The sequence below is a fragment of the Amblyomma americanum genome, chromosome 1 (assembly GCF_052857255.1).
Source record: "Amblyomma americanum isolate KBUSLIRL-KWMA chromosome 1, ASM5285725v1, whole genome shotgun sequence".
NCBI classification, from domain to species: Eukaryota; Metazoa; Arthropoda; class Arachnida; order Ixodida; family Ixodidae; genus Amblyomma; species Amblyomma americanum.
In genome coordinates this window covers 171,823,015-171,835,116 of record NC_135497.1, presented here as the reverse complement: position 1 = coordinate 171,835,116, position 12,102 = coordinate 171,823,015, and the positions used below count along the sequence as shown (strand labels likewise).

Here is a 12,102-nt window from a genome sequence, read left to right as displayed (position 1 = left end):
GGCTGTCCTGTTCGGCTCGGACCCGAGCGACAAGCAATCGATGATCGAGCAGGTACGCCGGATTCCTGGACTGAGGAATCCGCCGATCGTGGACGGCTATGACTAGCACTAAATGAATGCTTTCACCACCATCACCCGGGGCTGTGCTTCTCAAATGTTCCCTCGGCACCTACCGTGTGGCTGCAGCGATTACCAAGCAAGGAGGCGGGGCTTCTGGCACTCACCTGCTCTCACCGAGAATAGCCGCAGAAGCGCCAGGAGTGCGACAGGCCCTTCACATCTGCTTTGTGGCTGTTCTAGTCACAGACGAAATGACCAAAGCACTTTTCTCTTAATAAGCGCAGCTTTGTGTGCTAAACCCGCACTTTGCTTGTAAAGTAAGCCACAGTGAAGGGCTGCGGGCGAAGTTCATTGGTTTCGGGCAGGTTCCCAGCAGTCGTCTCCTCCAGGGTTCCTCAATAGTGGGCCAGTTGTACAGGGAGAGCCGAAAGTTTCCTGACCACAGGGTTTGCTTTTGATCCGTACACTGGGGCACTTATGATAGCCCCGAACCTGAATATATTTGTAGAGGATAGGAGAAGTACCTTTTTGACCTCTCTGTGTACCTTGGTAGTTTCATAGGCGTCTTAAATGCAAGAATATACCGCCGGAAAGCGGACCATGTGGCCTTGCAACTTTTGTCGCACCCTGTACGTCCTGTGTCTGACCAAGGAGCACTCGTCGTCCTAAACCAGTGTCTGCTGAAATGCATTAACGGCAAACGCGGATGCACAGATTTGAATGCGTTGTCGCACGCCTGAACCTTCTCAATCGGACCGCCGCTGCGCAGAAGGCATTTGTCAGGCACTCAAGCGCGTGCCCTAAACTGTTCGGTCGCCTAGTCTTAGCAGCTCAGATCGACCCGCCACCGCGAATGTTAATCCATAACAGCGCGACAGACGGTACAGAGAAGAGAGGACACAACACAGAGCGCTGAGCACCAACTCGCCCAACAAATGGTATTGTCGCGAATGCTGCCGTTCAGAGCCGTGCAGTCGAGGAGAGCACGAGGACAAGTGTTATCGCATTTGATAACGGAAATGTGTTTTCGACCTCATGCTAAAAAGCTACTGCAGCCCTATCTCTGGCTGGTATACGCACATGTTTTGAGCAGTTGGTTGAGGAATAAATTTACGAAACATACTATTCACCAAGTATTTTATGCTAAAATGCATTTCTCATGCAATTGACCCGCCAAACGTATATAATAGGTATGCCAGAGTACCACCCGACTACTGTACATCGGACGGCACCTCACTATGCAACACAAAGAGCAAGAAAAAACAAATAAAAATAAAATTGGCCGGCCCGCTCCGCTAGATGCAACACAGCGGCCTCACTCTATAACCTTTGCACTCTTGCCTGTGCTTGTTTTTTGAGGTTTCTAAGAAAAGCCACCGCCTCCATCCTCCGATTTCTACGGCTGCAGTGCACGCGGGATTACTACAAAGCAACAGGCAGTCGGCGCATCGTTTCGCAATTATTTGTCGTTTTCTTTATCTTCGCAAGCTTCTTCATCTCGCTAGGATTGCGATGGGGTTGAAATGGAATGGAAGGAAAATAACAGCCTTTTTAATATTTGAACAACTGCTGCAAGGAATAAAAAAAATTCTCCACAAAAGTGCCGCTGGAGTGGGAAGGTCTTCGGTGATGCTTCTAAATGCGGCGACCTTCACCTACACGACGTACGGTTGCCGTAATGAAGAGTCGGTGCTCGTTTTCAGGTGTGCACGCGCCGAGGCAGGTCCCTATCAATAATTACAGCGCATAGGGAAGCAGCAATAAATTCGAGATGCGGATCCCATCTCCCGGCCCCGTGCCGTTCGCTGTTTCCCCAACCTGCATAACTCCTGCGAAACCGTGATTCGTGCTGTGTCACGACCTGTCCGAGACTACTGGCCTCCACGCATGTGGCGCCACGGCGGTGGCGTTCTTCCTGCTCACTAGAAGCTCTGGATATGCCGTATACGCTTGTTTCTGGTGCTGCTTCAACCCAATTGGCTATCGTGCAGTTGTGTTCGATGCGTGCTTCAAATAATTTATCGGCAACCTTCACAATAAAGCTGCGCGAATAGAAAATTTCGCAAGACATTGGTAAGAGAAACTGCTAAGACAGGCTACGAATTTTCACAATTTTTAGAATGGACTTCACCTCAGCCCCGTCTTTTGTATTACACTATTACAAACGTCCCCTGTGCCAAAGCAGCCACGTAATTTAGGGCAAATGCTGCCGAACTCCCCAGAACTCTAGTACCACACGGAAATGGACTTATCAAAAATTTGTGCAGCCGCAGATAGCGTTTCCGTCATCAGTACGGTTTACTTGATCAGCGCACCAGAAAATGTTCAATCAGCGCCGCTCGCCTCATATCGCTACTACAACCCCTGTCGAAAGTAACGGAAAGCAAACTAGAAATCCGCCTAGAGTCATTTAAGACTCGTTGCTCTCTCGCTATTTTATTCGTATTTTATAGATATTTTCACACTCTCAGTAAATCTCGCTTACCTCTCGAAGCTCCTTCATGCATTTCCCGCTGATCACACAGTGAGTTCAGTTTCAAACGAACACATAGCAGCAGTTAAGCTTTCCACTGATCCATGCTTCCGCACGTAACCGGCTGTAAGTGCATGTAACCCGCAAACACTATTCGAATTAACTTAGCCCTTTGCTTGATATTTCTTTCGATAATGTTGCAATGTTAGTTTAGATTCCTGCGCCTGATTTCGCTATTTGCTTTTTTAATTTTTCTTTTTGCTTTGTACTTTCTTTCATTCAACTTTTGGCGTTGTGTTTATTGATATTTTCTTAACTACTATCTCGTTGCGCCTCCTCTAAATTCATGTAATTATTTTACCTAGTGCCTCTCTATTATTTTTTTTCTTGCCTTGCACGTTAATTTTGAGCCCATTCTCTTTGACAAGATATTGTTTCTGCCCGATGTCTTTACTGAATGACCAGTGTTGGTTCCACTGGGGTAAACAAATGATGAAAAACCATTAAATAGATAAATTACGAGTATTGAAAAGCCATATGCTATAGGAAGGTGTAATATGCCTTGCGACGCACAGAAGCAAGCGCACAGCTTGTAAGTCTGGTCATTAGTTGCGGTCAAGCACGCACTTCCACCGCTCCACAAATACATCAGTAATCTACTGGCTAATCTGACTGCCACGACTGCGCAAAGCATCGCAGGCAAAGCGCAGCAGGAAACCTTTCCCCCCCAGCGGCGAGAGTTGGTCAAAGAGAAAGAAAGTTTCCAGGGCGAAGTGGTAGAAACTATCGTAGTTTTTAGTTCTGCCTTGACTTTGAACAGAGGCCTCCAGTGCTAATCACACAAGAGCAGATTTACCATTCTTTTAGATCAAGCGATGCTGGTCCGAGGCTTCCTATTCCACGCGATTTGTTTCCAGAGTTGAGGTGTATTCTATCGCGTCCGTCGTACTGCGCGGAACTGAACCGGTGTAACCTGGTCAGTGCAATGCTCACGAAGTTAGAAAATTTTGCGCAGAAAAATACAAGTGGGCTGTATATTTAGCGCTCGGTGGCGGCTATTTTGCGCAAGTTAAATGCAGCTAATGCGCTCACCAAAAAAGTATACAATCTCTCACTTGCTGTCATCTCCATTCAACGAACCCCGTATGGCCAAGGAGCAATAGAGGGCGCCTTTATAGCGCATTCGCACCTGCTTTGCTCCAACTTCGCCATGGATATAGAAGACTAGGCTGGCATCGTATTCGTTGTGTTGTTTTTGCGGAATTTACAACAATCTTTGTTAAAACCCGAGTGCTGTCTTGAACTTGACGAGGAGCGCTGGGCTCTGCTCGCCACGCTGAAGAGAACAAGGATATCCCAGAGTTGTTTAAAAGACATCGTATTCCCTTGAGGGATCGAGGTGTGCCGGATGGAGGGTTACTAGCTTTTTCTGAAATTTCTTCGCAATGCTACTGGCTTGTGCCGAAAATCGCGACCGTCTTTACTGAGTGCTTTGTGTTCACCAAGAACGAGCTAATCTAGATTAGCCTTTATAGCTGCTTATACGAGCGGTGCCAGATTTCTTGTAAGGAATGGAAGGCTAGTCCCGCCAGTACCCTACACGGGCCTGAATCTCAACATCAATCTGTTCGCAACATTCTCCAGCAAAAGTGGCAAGGAACGCCGTCCATAAAATGTATCTGCGAGATTGCTTGTGGAGGAATGATTCTCTCCGTCTACCAACACAACAGCGCACACACATAAAGAAAAGTTAGAGCGACTCGTAATTAGGCAGAACCAAACAGGTGTCGCGTTTTTCTACTTTAACTTCACTTTTTTCAAGTATTTACATATTTCGGAGTAATGGAAGTCAATATTCGTTGATCAAACAAGAGCGAAAACAAACATTCTTAAAGAAATCGGGTGTTTGGTTCTAAAAGAAACGTACAGCGTTCGGCAGCAGTAAAAGAAATGTTCTTATTATGCAACAAAATTAAATTTGCTCTCTATGTTCTCCGTGCGCATCTATTCGTGGCGTCTGCCTTTGTTCCCCAAGTTTTGGGCAGGTTTAGAAGAAGCATGAGTAATGGAGGAAGGGGGGGGGGGGCGCTAGCAGGTTCGTTTAAGCTGGAAAGAAGGTCTGTCGCGAAATAAATAAGAAAGAGTCTGAATAGGCCACATAATGAACTGAGGCACCGAATCAGCCGCCGAAATGAAAGTGCCAGTGATTTCGAAAGCATGTTCCCCGTTGTAATCTTAGTGCACGTAGTATCTATCTTGCGAACGGTTAGCTCACTTAAAAAGTGTCGATGTCAAAGGAATCATGAGACACTGAACGCCAATACCAGAAAAGAGCTTGTGAACTTACAAGGCATCTGAACTAACGTGGATTCAAACAATCGCTCTCGAATGCGTCTGATGTAAGCGCATATTTTTTTTTCTGCTCGCTTTTATCACTTCTTTCGCCACTCGGTAACTCCCAGGGCAGGTGGCAGCTTTTGTTGTCTGGAAACACGCCTGAATCTATTGCAAGCGCGGGCAAGCACGCGAGAATGATCGAACCCTGCTCGCCGATGATCTGATTGGCGCACTGGAGCGTAACGTCGCCCGGGTGTCCCCGAAGATAGATCGATTCGGGGATCTACCGGCTCACAGGACGCTCGACGGGTGCGGAAGAAATGCCGGCATATTTTTGGCAGGAGCTCGTGTTGACTTCGATTTATCTCCGTCACTTTGAGTCTTTGCCTGGAGCGAAACTGAGCGCTTCCGTGAGCTTGCGATCTCTGACGCGCTCGCCGAGAGAGCAGGAACGCCGGCTGTGCTGCCGCCTCGTCGCACCGTGACACTCCCCAGTTGTGAGGGAGGCCTTCGGCTTTTGAGAGCGCACTTTGCTCGGACGGCTGCTTTCGCAGGCCGAATACGCTGTCGCCGCGCGGGATGGGCTTCGGAGATGACAGAAGCAATAGCGCCGCAGTCACAGATTCCTCCGCCATGACCAGGCTACGCCAACCAAGGCCATCTCTTTGCCAATCTTCCAAGGTAGGCGACGCGCTAAATGTGAAGAGACGCACTCAAGGTGCGGCGCGTGAACTATATCAGGTGAATATTGTCATCGTGCGAGAGCATAATGAGAAGAAGAAGCCAAGGAGGTCGCAACGCTATTACGCTCCTCAAGAAAATGGTACCAACCAGATAACACAAACATCACCTTAAGGGCAACTTTCCAGACCTTCCTTCAAACCGCGTTGTGCACGATGCGTTGGTTTATCTGCTGCCACTGTTTGTGTAAAGCCGGAAACTTGAGACAGTTAGAAATGGTCGTTTCAACTAAACATGCCGTCCATCCATCTACATCAGTTCTGTTTAGTACTCTCCGTTTTTCTAAAGCGCTAGGCGCTATGAATTCAAGCTGCTTGCGTTGACGCGCCAAAGATCAGCAATATGCGGCGATGAAGAGAAGCAAGGGACAATCAAACTGCGCTACAATTGCCGATAGCTCGGGCAGGAGTCTCGAGCTCGAGCTATTGGCGCCAAGATTTTAGCCCTCGCTCTTGTCTCTAACACTTTGCAGGGTCACTTACCTCCGTGCTAACGAATAGGTGCCTGCTTCCAGTCACCTAGCTTTTGTTTCTCGTCACTGAGCGCGACGTCTGAGTAAAGTGGCATGTGATAAATATTGTCACTATTGTAACAATTATTATTAGTAACCGTACATAGTAAGGGAGTAATTACTCATTGGCATTACTCATGCTAATTAGTAATTACTCACTTATTACAAATTTACTCCACTTTGCAGGCTTCTTCTAAAACATTTGACTAACCATACATAGCTGGCGCGAGCACTAATTTGCAAGAAAGCGGCCTATTGGCGAAATCGTAGGCTTTATAAATTAGTAAAAAAAAACAGTGACGCAGATGCCAATTTCACCAGGCGATCCTCGAACCGAGTGGCCTAGATTTTAGCCTACCACTATTTATGCCCGTCATCATCCGTTTTTGGCGCCATTGTTCTAAAAGAGGGGTGCATGCATCGCGATTGAGTGCACAGTGAAAAGCCATAAGATCGTCTGTTTCATAGCGAAGCGAAATAAGCGAAATGACAACGGAAACTAAGCAAAGCAATTAACAAGAAGGCAAAAAGGAGCGCGTCGCAACATTTAACCTTCCAAGTCTGCAGCAGAGGGTTCCGAGTTATGACACAGTGTCTAAAGGGAAGTTAACCGAAACTTGCGTTGTTTGTGGCGCCAGAAAAACATTATAAATGCAGGACCCACCGCCTCCTTCTCAAATGTGAGACGCGTTTCCCCATTCCTAGGTTCCAGGGTTTCTGTCGGTGTCTTGCTGAAGTCGAAAACATCTTCTCCATTCAATACTTCCTGCAAACAAGAAGAAAACAAGGGGTTGAAGTCGTAGCCGAGGAAAGGAAAAAGAAAACATGAAACAGAGGGGAGTGACTGATCTATTTCTGTTTTTACCGTAATATTTATTTTGCCTTTTTTATTCTTTCGGAGCCCACTTTTTTGTTTCTCATGACGCATGCTGATACATTACGAAGTGAGGATTTTTTACTTTTAGCACAGATTGAGGAAGGACATTGACGTGGCCTCCCACCCTATGAACAATGAGAAAAAAATAAAATAAAATGAGGAACATAGCGACATCGTCTTGCCCCGGATCGAGACGTATGGCACTCGGCTTATGGAACGGTACGTTCCACTTCTGTAGCGGTCGCTACTGGCAGGGAATCATTCCCCAGCAGGCCCGCCTCCATCCGCCTTCATTCGCGTACCTTGCGGGCAAAGAGGGGTTCCTTTTCGGACAGCTCGGCGCTGTCCTCGACCGCCTCCTCCGGGGCCGTGACCGGCTGGCCGTTTTCATGCGCGTGGCTGCCGACCCGGGGGCGTCCTGCGTGTTCGTGCGAGGCATCCTCCTTGACCCCACCTTGGGACTCGCTTTCTGGGTCCATCCGAACGTGCGGACACCGGCGTCCTGCAGTGTACCTACAAGACACGCAGCATGCAAGTGAACGACAAGCCAGTGACTGCAATGACGCAAATGCAATCCGTGGCCTATGCAGTATGCAATCCGTAGGCTGTCTGCACACTCTGTATCAACTGCGTTTTGGAAATTTCTGCCATGGATCACCGCAGAGGTACGGTACGGGGAAGAGTGTTGGGAAGGTACAACAGTATAGAAAGGAGTGCGGATATGTTGTCATTGAACCGTATGATCGAAACGATCGACAAGACTGAAAAGAACAAACACAGGTAATCGCGCCCATTGGACGGGTCTGTTCAGTCAGTACAAACGACGCACAAGCAAGGTCTTAAGATTTAGAATATCATTGAGGACGTTTTAGCCGGAAAATTTCCCACTCTCGTAGACAGCGATGAAAAAATGAAAGCAGTTTTCTTGAAATGCGGTTTTGCGTTATGGTAGTGAAAGAAGAGGTTTAAGAGTGACTGCCATATTTGCCCGACTGGGACGCACACGCTTTTTCACAAAGACTGATGCTCAGAATGGAATGCGTTTTACAATCGAATAAAAAACTTAAACCACTCTATGAACAGCCGACCTTCATTACCATGCTAAGGTGGCGACTGAACCTCTCCGTTGGCATTTGGAGTTCTGAGCCTGAAATACCGACCTTACAACTGGATGTCTGCCAACAAGCCAGGGAAATATCGCATTCGAAAGTTATACCACGACTCATTGACTAATGCCTCAAACACATTCAAACCAAACAGTAAGCTCAAACGTGTATTGTTGGATGCTGCGGCGTTGAGGACGATTGAAGCGTGGGGCACTATTCTATATCGGTGATGATTCAGCGAGATTTCAAGAATTTTAAGAGGTGTCGTCCGTCGGTTTTAAAATGCCATAGACGCGAGGGTAACGGGCACGAACCTGGAAGAAGAGATGAACGTCCCTTCAGGCTTCTCCACAAACTTTGCATTTTCTGTTTTCACGAACATGCAATTCTCTGGACCGCGCTATAATCTGGTTACCTGATAGCTTAATTGATTTTCGTATTTAGTCTACCTGCTTGTGCCTGGGAAGTGTCTGGCAAAAAACACTGGAAAGATTGCAGTAACCTTGCCACATATAAACGCTTTACATATAATTAAAAGAGCCACAACATAAGTTTTTGAAATCCAAAGTCTGACGAAAGCTCGTCTGGTCGGGTAGAAGAATCATGTATGAAGAGAAAGGAATGCCGACCAAAAGGTTGTTGTTTAAAACGAAGACGTTTTGGCTTCCATACGGAAGCCTTGATCACTGGGCGGAAAGGCCAAAGCACAAAGCTCGAAGTAATCGCCCCAAGCATCTTGCGCACGTAGGCGGGAGATTGCCTGCGTTGTGGTTAAGGGTTTTGTCTGTTTGGATTATCAGGGATTCCAGATATCGACGTGACAGCCAATTCTTTTCTCTTGCGATGACTGATGCTTCTTCCCAAGCTATATTGTGCGTCGCGGCTTCCACGTGTTCCGCAAGTGCATTAGATGCAATCTTTTTATTCCTGACGTCGTTCTTGTGGTCCCTCAATCGCCTTTCGAAATTCCCGCTCTCGCCGATATAGCAGTAGTCGCAGTCTGCGCAGGGAATCTTATAGATGACGCCCGGAAACTTCTCTTTCTTTATCTTGTCTTTGGCGGCCACCAGCTCATGCCTCAGCTTGCACGCAGGAACGTGAGCGACGTGCACACCGTAAGTGCGCAGAACGCGAGCCAAAGACTCGCTCACGCCCGGCACATATGGGATAGCAGCTCGGGCTCGCCAAGGAGGACCAAGTGGTTCTGATGGGCGTGAAGACCGTTGAAGAACAGAATCCACGAAGTGCTTGGGGTAGCCGCATTCACTCAATTCTCGGCGCACTTGGCGTAGGTCAGCAGCCCGATCTTCTGGCCTTGGGCAGATGTTTTTGGCACGTCGGACGAGGGAAGCCACAACGGAGCGTTTGTGGCAAACCGGGTGGACAGAATTAAAATGAAGATACCGGCCTGTGTCGGTTTCTTTTCTATAAACTTTGAAAGAAAGGCGGTTTCCACGGCGTTCTATCAAAACGTTAAGAAAAGGAAGACGGCGCGCAGCCTCCTCCTCTACAGTGAATTGAATGGAATCTTCCATGCTATTGATGTGATCTGTGAAAGGACCTAACGCATTCTTTGTGATAATACAGAAACAATCGTCGATGTATCGCACAAAAACCTTTGGGCGCGGTTCGAAGGTAGCCAGTGCGCGAGCTTCTATTGCTTCCATGGTAAGGTTTGCGGTTGTCACCGATATAGATGCGCCCATAGCAGTGCCATGAACTTGTCTATAGACTGTACCCCGGAAAACAAAACAAGTGTTATCAAGGCAGAACTGCAACAGCTTCAGAAGATCCGATGCTTCGACAGAAGTTCTTTCACACAATCCGTCGTCATTCTGCAGCGCTGAGCGGCACACCTCCACAGCCAGATCCACGGGTACGCTGGTGAACAGCGATTTCACATCAAAGGACACCATGACCTCGTCGTCCTCCACCGTGACATCACGTACTTTTTCAATAAAACCGAAAGAGTCACGTATGAAAGTCGAGCCCTTTCCAACGAGTGGCGCAAAAACCTTGTGTAAGTAGCCCGACAAGCGGTATAAGGGCGACCGTGTAAAGTCAACTATTGGTCGCATCGGGACGTTTGGCTTATGGATCTTCGGGAGACCATATAAGGCGGGAGCTGACCCATTGTGGCAGAGGAGCTTGAAATAAAGTGACTTGTGGTCCGGTGGAACAAATCGGAAGACGTCAGTCAAAAGAATCTGCAAGTTTCTTTCTACCTTGAGCGTAGGGTCCCGCTTCAGCGGCAAGTACGTACTGTCGTCCTGCAGAAGGCCAGTCATTTTCTCAACGTAGTCGTTGCTGTCCAAGATGACGGGAGCGTTGCCTTTGTCAGCGGGAAGTATAATAATGTCCGTGTTTTTACGCGACATCCTCCGACCCCCCTTCTTTCCGAGAAGCGTGATGCCATCAAAAGCCTGCGTAAAATTGAGTGAATGGGGCTACCTTAAGCATTTCGTGGATTCTGTTCTTCAACGGTCTTCACGCCCATCAGAACCAGTTGGTCCTCCTTGCCGAGCCCGACCCGCTATCCCATATGTGCCGGGCGTAAGCGAGTCTTTGGCTCGCGTTCTGCGCACTTACGGTGTGCACGTCGCTCACGTTCCTGCGTGCAAGCTGAGAGAGAGAGAGAAAACTTTATTGGGAATATATATGGAGGAAGTATGAGAGGGCCCTGAAGGGATCCTCCCTTACAAACACTAGGTGGGCTCCTCGTTACAGGAGTCCATTGGCCTCCAGGGCTGCTCGGGCTCGGACGACTAGGGCCTTTTGGCTCGTTAGGTCGGAGCAGTTGAGCAGGGCTGCCTTCCAGTCCTCCGTGGTGGGGTTGGGTTTGGGGTCTAGGTTCTGGGTTGACTGGCATGCCCACACCATGTGGTAGATATCCGAGGACTTCTCCTCACAGTGTGGGCAATTTCCCGTGCAAGCGGGATCAAAGAATTTCAGAACTGCCGGGCACAGCAGAGTTTTGGTGAAGAGACGGAGGAGAATGTGTTCCTCCGTCTTAGTGAGGTCCTTGCATGGCTTGGGAAAGATTGAATGTTCAGATTGGTAAAGTTGTGTTATTTCCTTAAAGGTAAAGACGGGCTTGGGATCGGGATCCGCTGCGGTAGGGTTAGAAGGCGTTGTTACCCGGAGAGTGAGCGCGCGGGCGGAGGCATCTGCCATTTCATTGCCTTCGAGTCCTAGATGAGCGGGAGCCCATACTATCGTTCGGGGAGTGGGGGCCCCGGGATAGTCACTGTTTTGAAGAATGCGGTAAGCTAGGAAATGAATGTATCCCTGTTCAATGTTTCTACAGGCCCCTCTCGAGTCAGTAATGATGACCCGCGAGTCCCGGTCTGCGGCGGCTAGCGCGATAGCGACCTCCTCCGCATGAGTTATGTTTTGAGCTCGGAACGTAAGTCCGTTCACCGTAGCTTTCTTGTGTACGACTGCGGCCGTGTACCACCCCCCACGGTGGGGGCCGGAGGCGTCCACGTAAAAGACTCCGTGTTTGTCACCGTAGTGGTAGGCTAGAGATTCCGCCCGCGTGAGGCGTCTGCCACTATGGTCTTCCTTTGACATTTTGGCCGGGAGAGGTCGCACGTTCAGGGCGAGTCTCCAAATCTCAGGGACACGTGCGCGCTCATCCATGAGTGTTGTGTGATGGCGAATGTGTAGTCGGGCTAGTAGGCGGCGACCCGATGGCATTTTCGAGAGTCTAGTGTATTGGTTCGTCAAGTGGGCTTCCCGAAGCTCGGCGAATGTGTTAACCATCCCCAGGCCCATGAGGCGTTGGTTAGACGCGTTTGCCGGGAGGTTCAGGACACACGTGTACATTTTTCTGAGGACTACCTCGAGGGCATTTTCGTCAGATTTCCGAAGGTGAAGGTAGGGGGTCGCGTAGAGGACTCTACTGGTTACGAAGGCATGCGCCAGCCGCAAGGCGTCTTTGCATCGTAGCCCCCCGCGTTTGTTAGAGACCCGGCGGACCATTCGGCCTACCTGA

General features: G+C 48.8%; 1 protein-coding gene across 1 annotated transcript in view; it reads right to left on the bottom strand.

Moving 5' to 3' along the window:
* Positions 1-12,102, bottom strand: part of LOC144114186 (solute carrier family 23 member 1-like) — a 93,772-nt gene that overhangs the window by 45,499 nt on the left and 36,171 nt on the right. The window contains exons 2-3 of the mRNA XM_077647763.1: positions 7,302-7,512; positions 6,787-6,888 (exon numbers count right to left, since the gene is read on the bottom strand). Of these exons, the coding sequence (XP_077503889.1) occupies positions 6,787-6,888; positions 7,302-7,478 (279 nt within the window). The 5' untranslated portion in view covers positions 7,479-7,512. The remainder of the gene's footprint in view (positions 1-6,786; positions 6,889-7,301; positions 7,513-12,102) is intronic.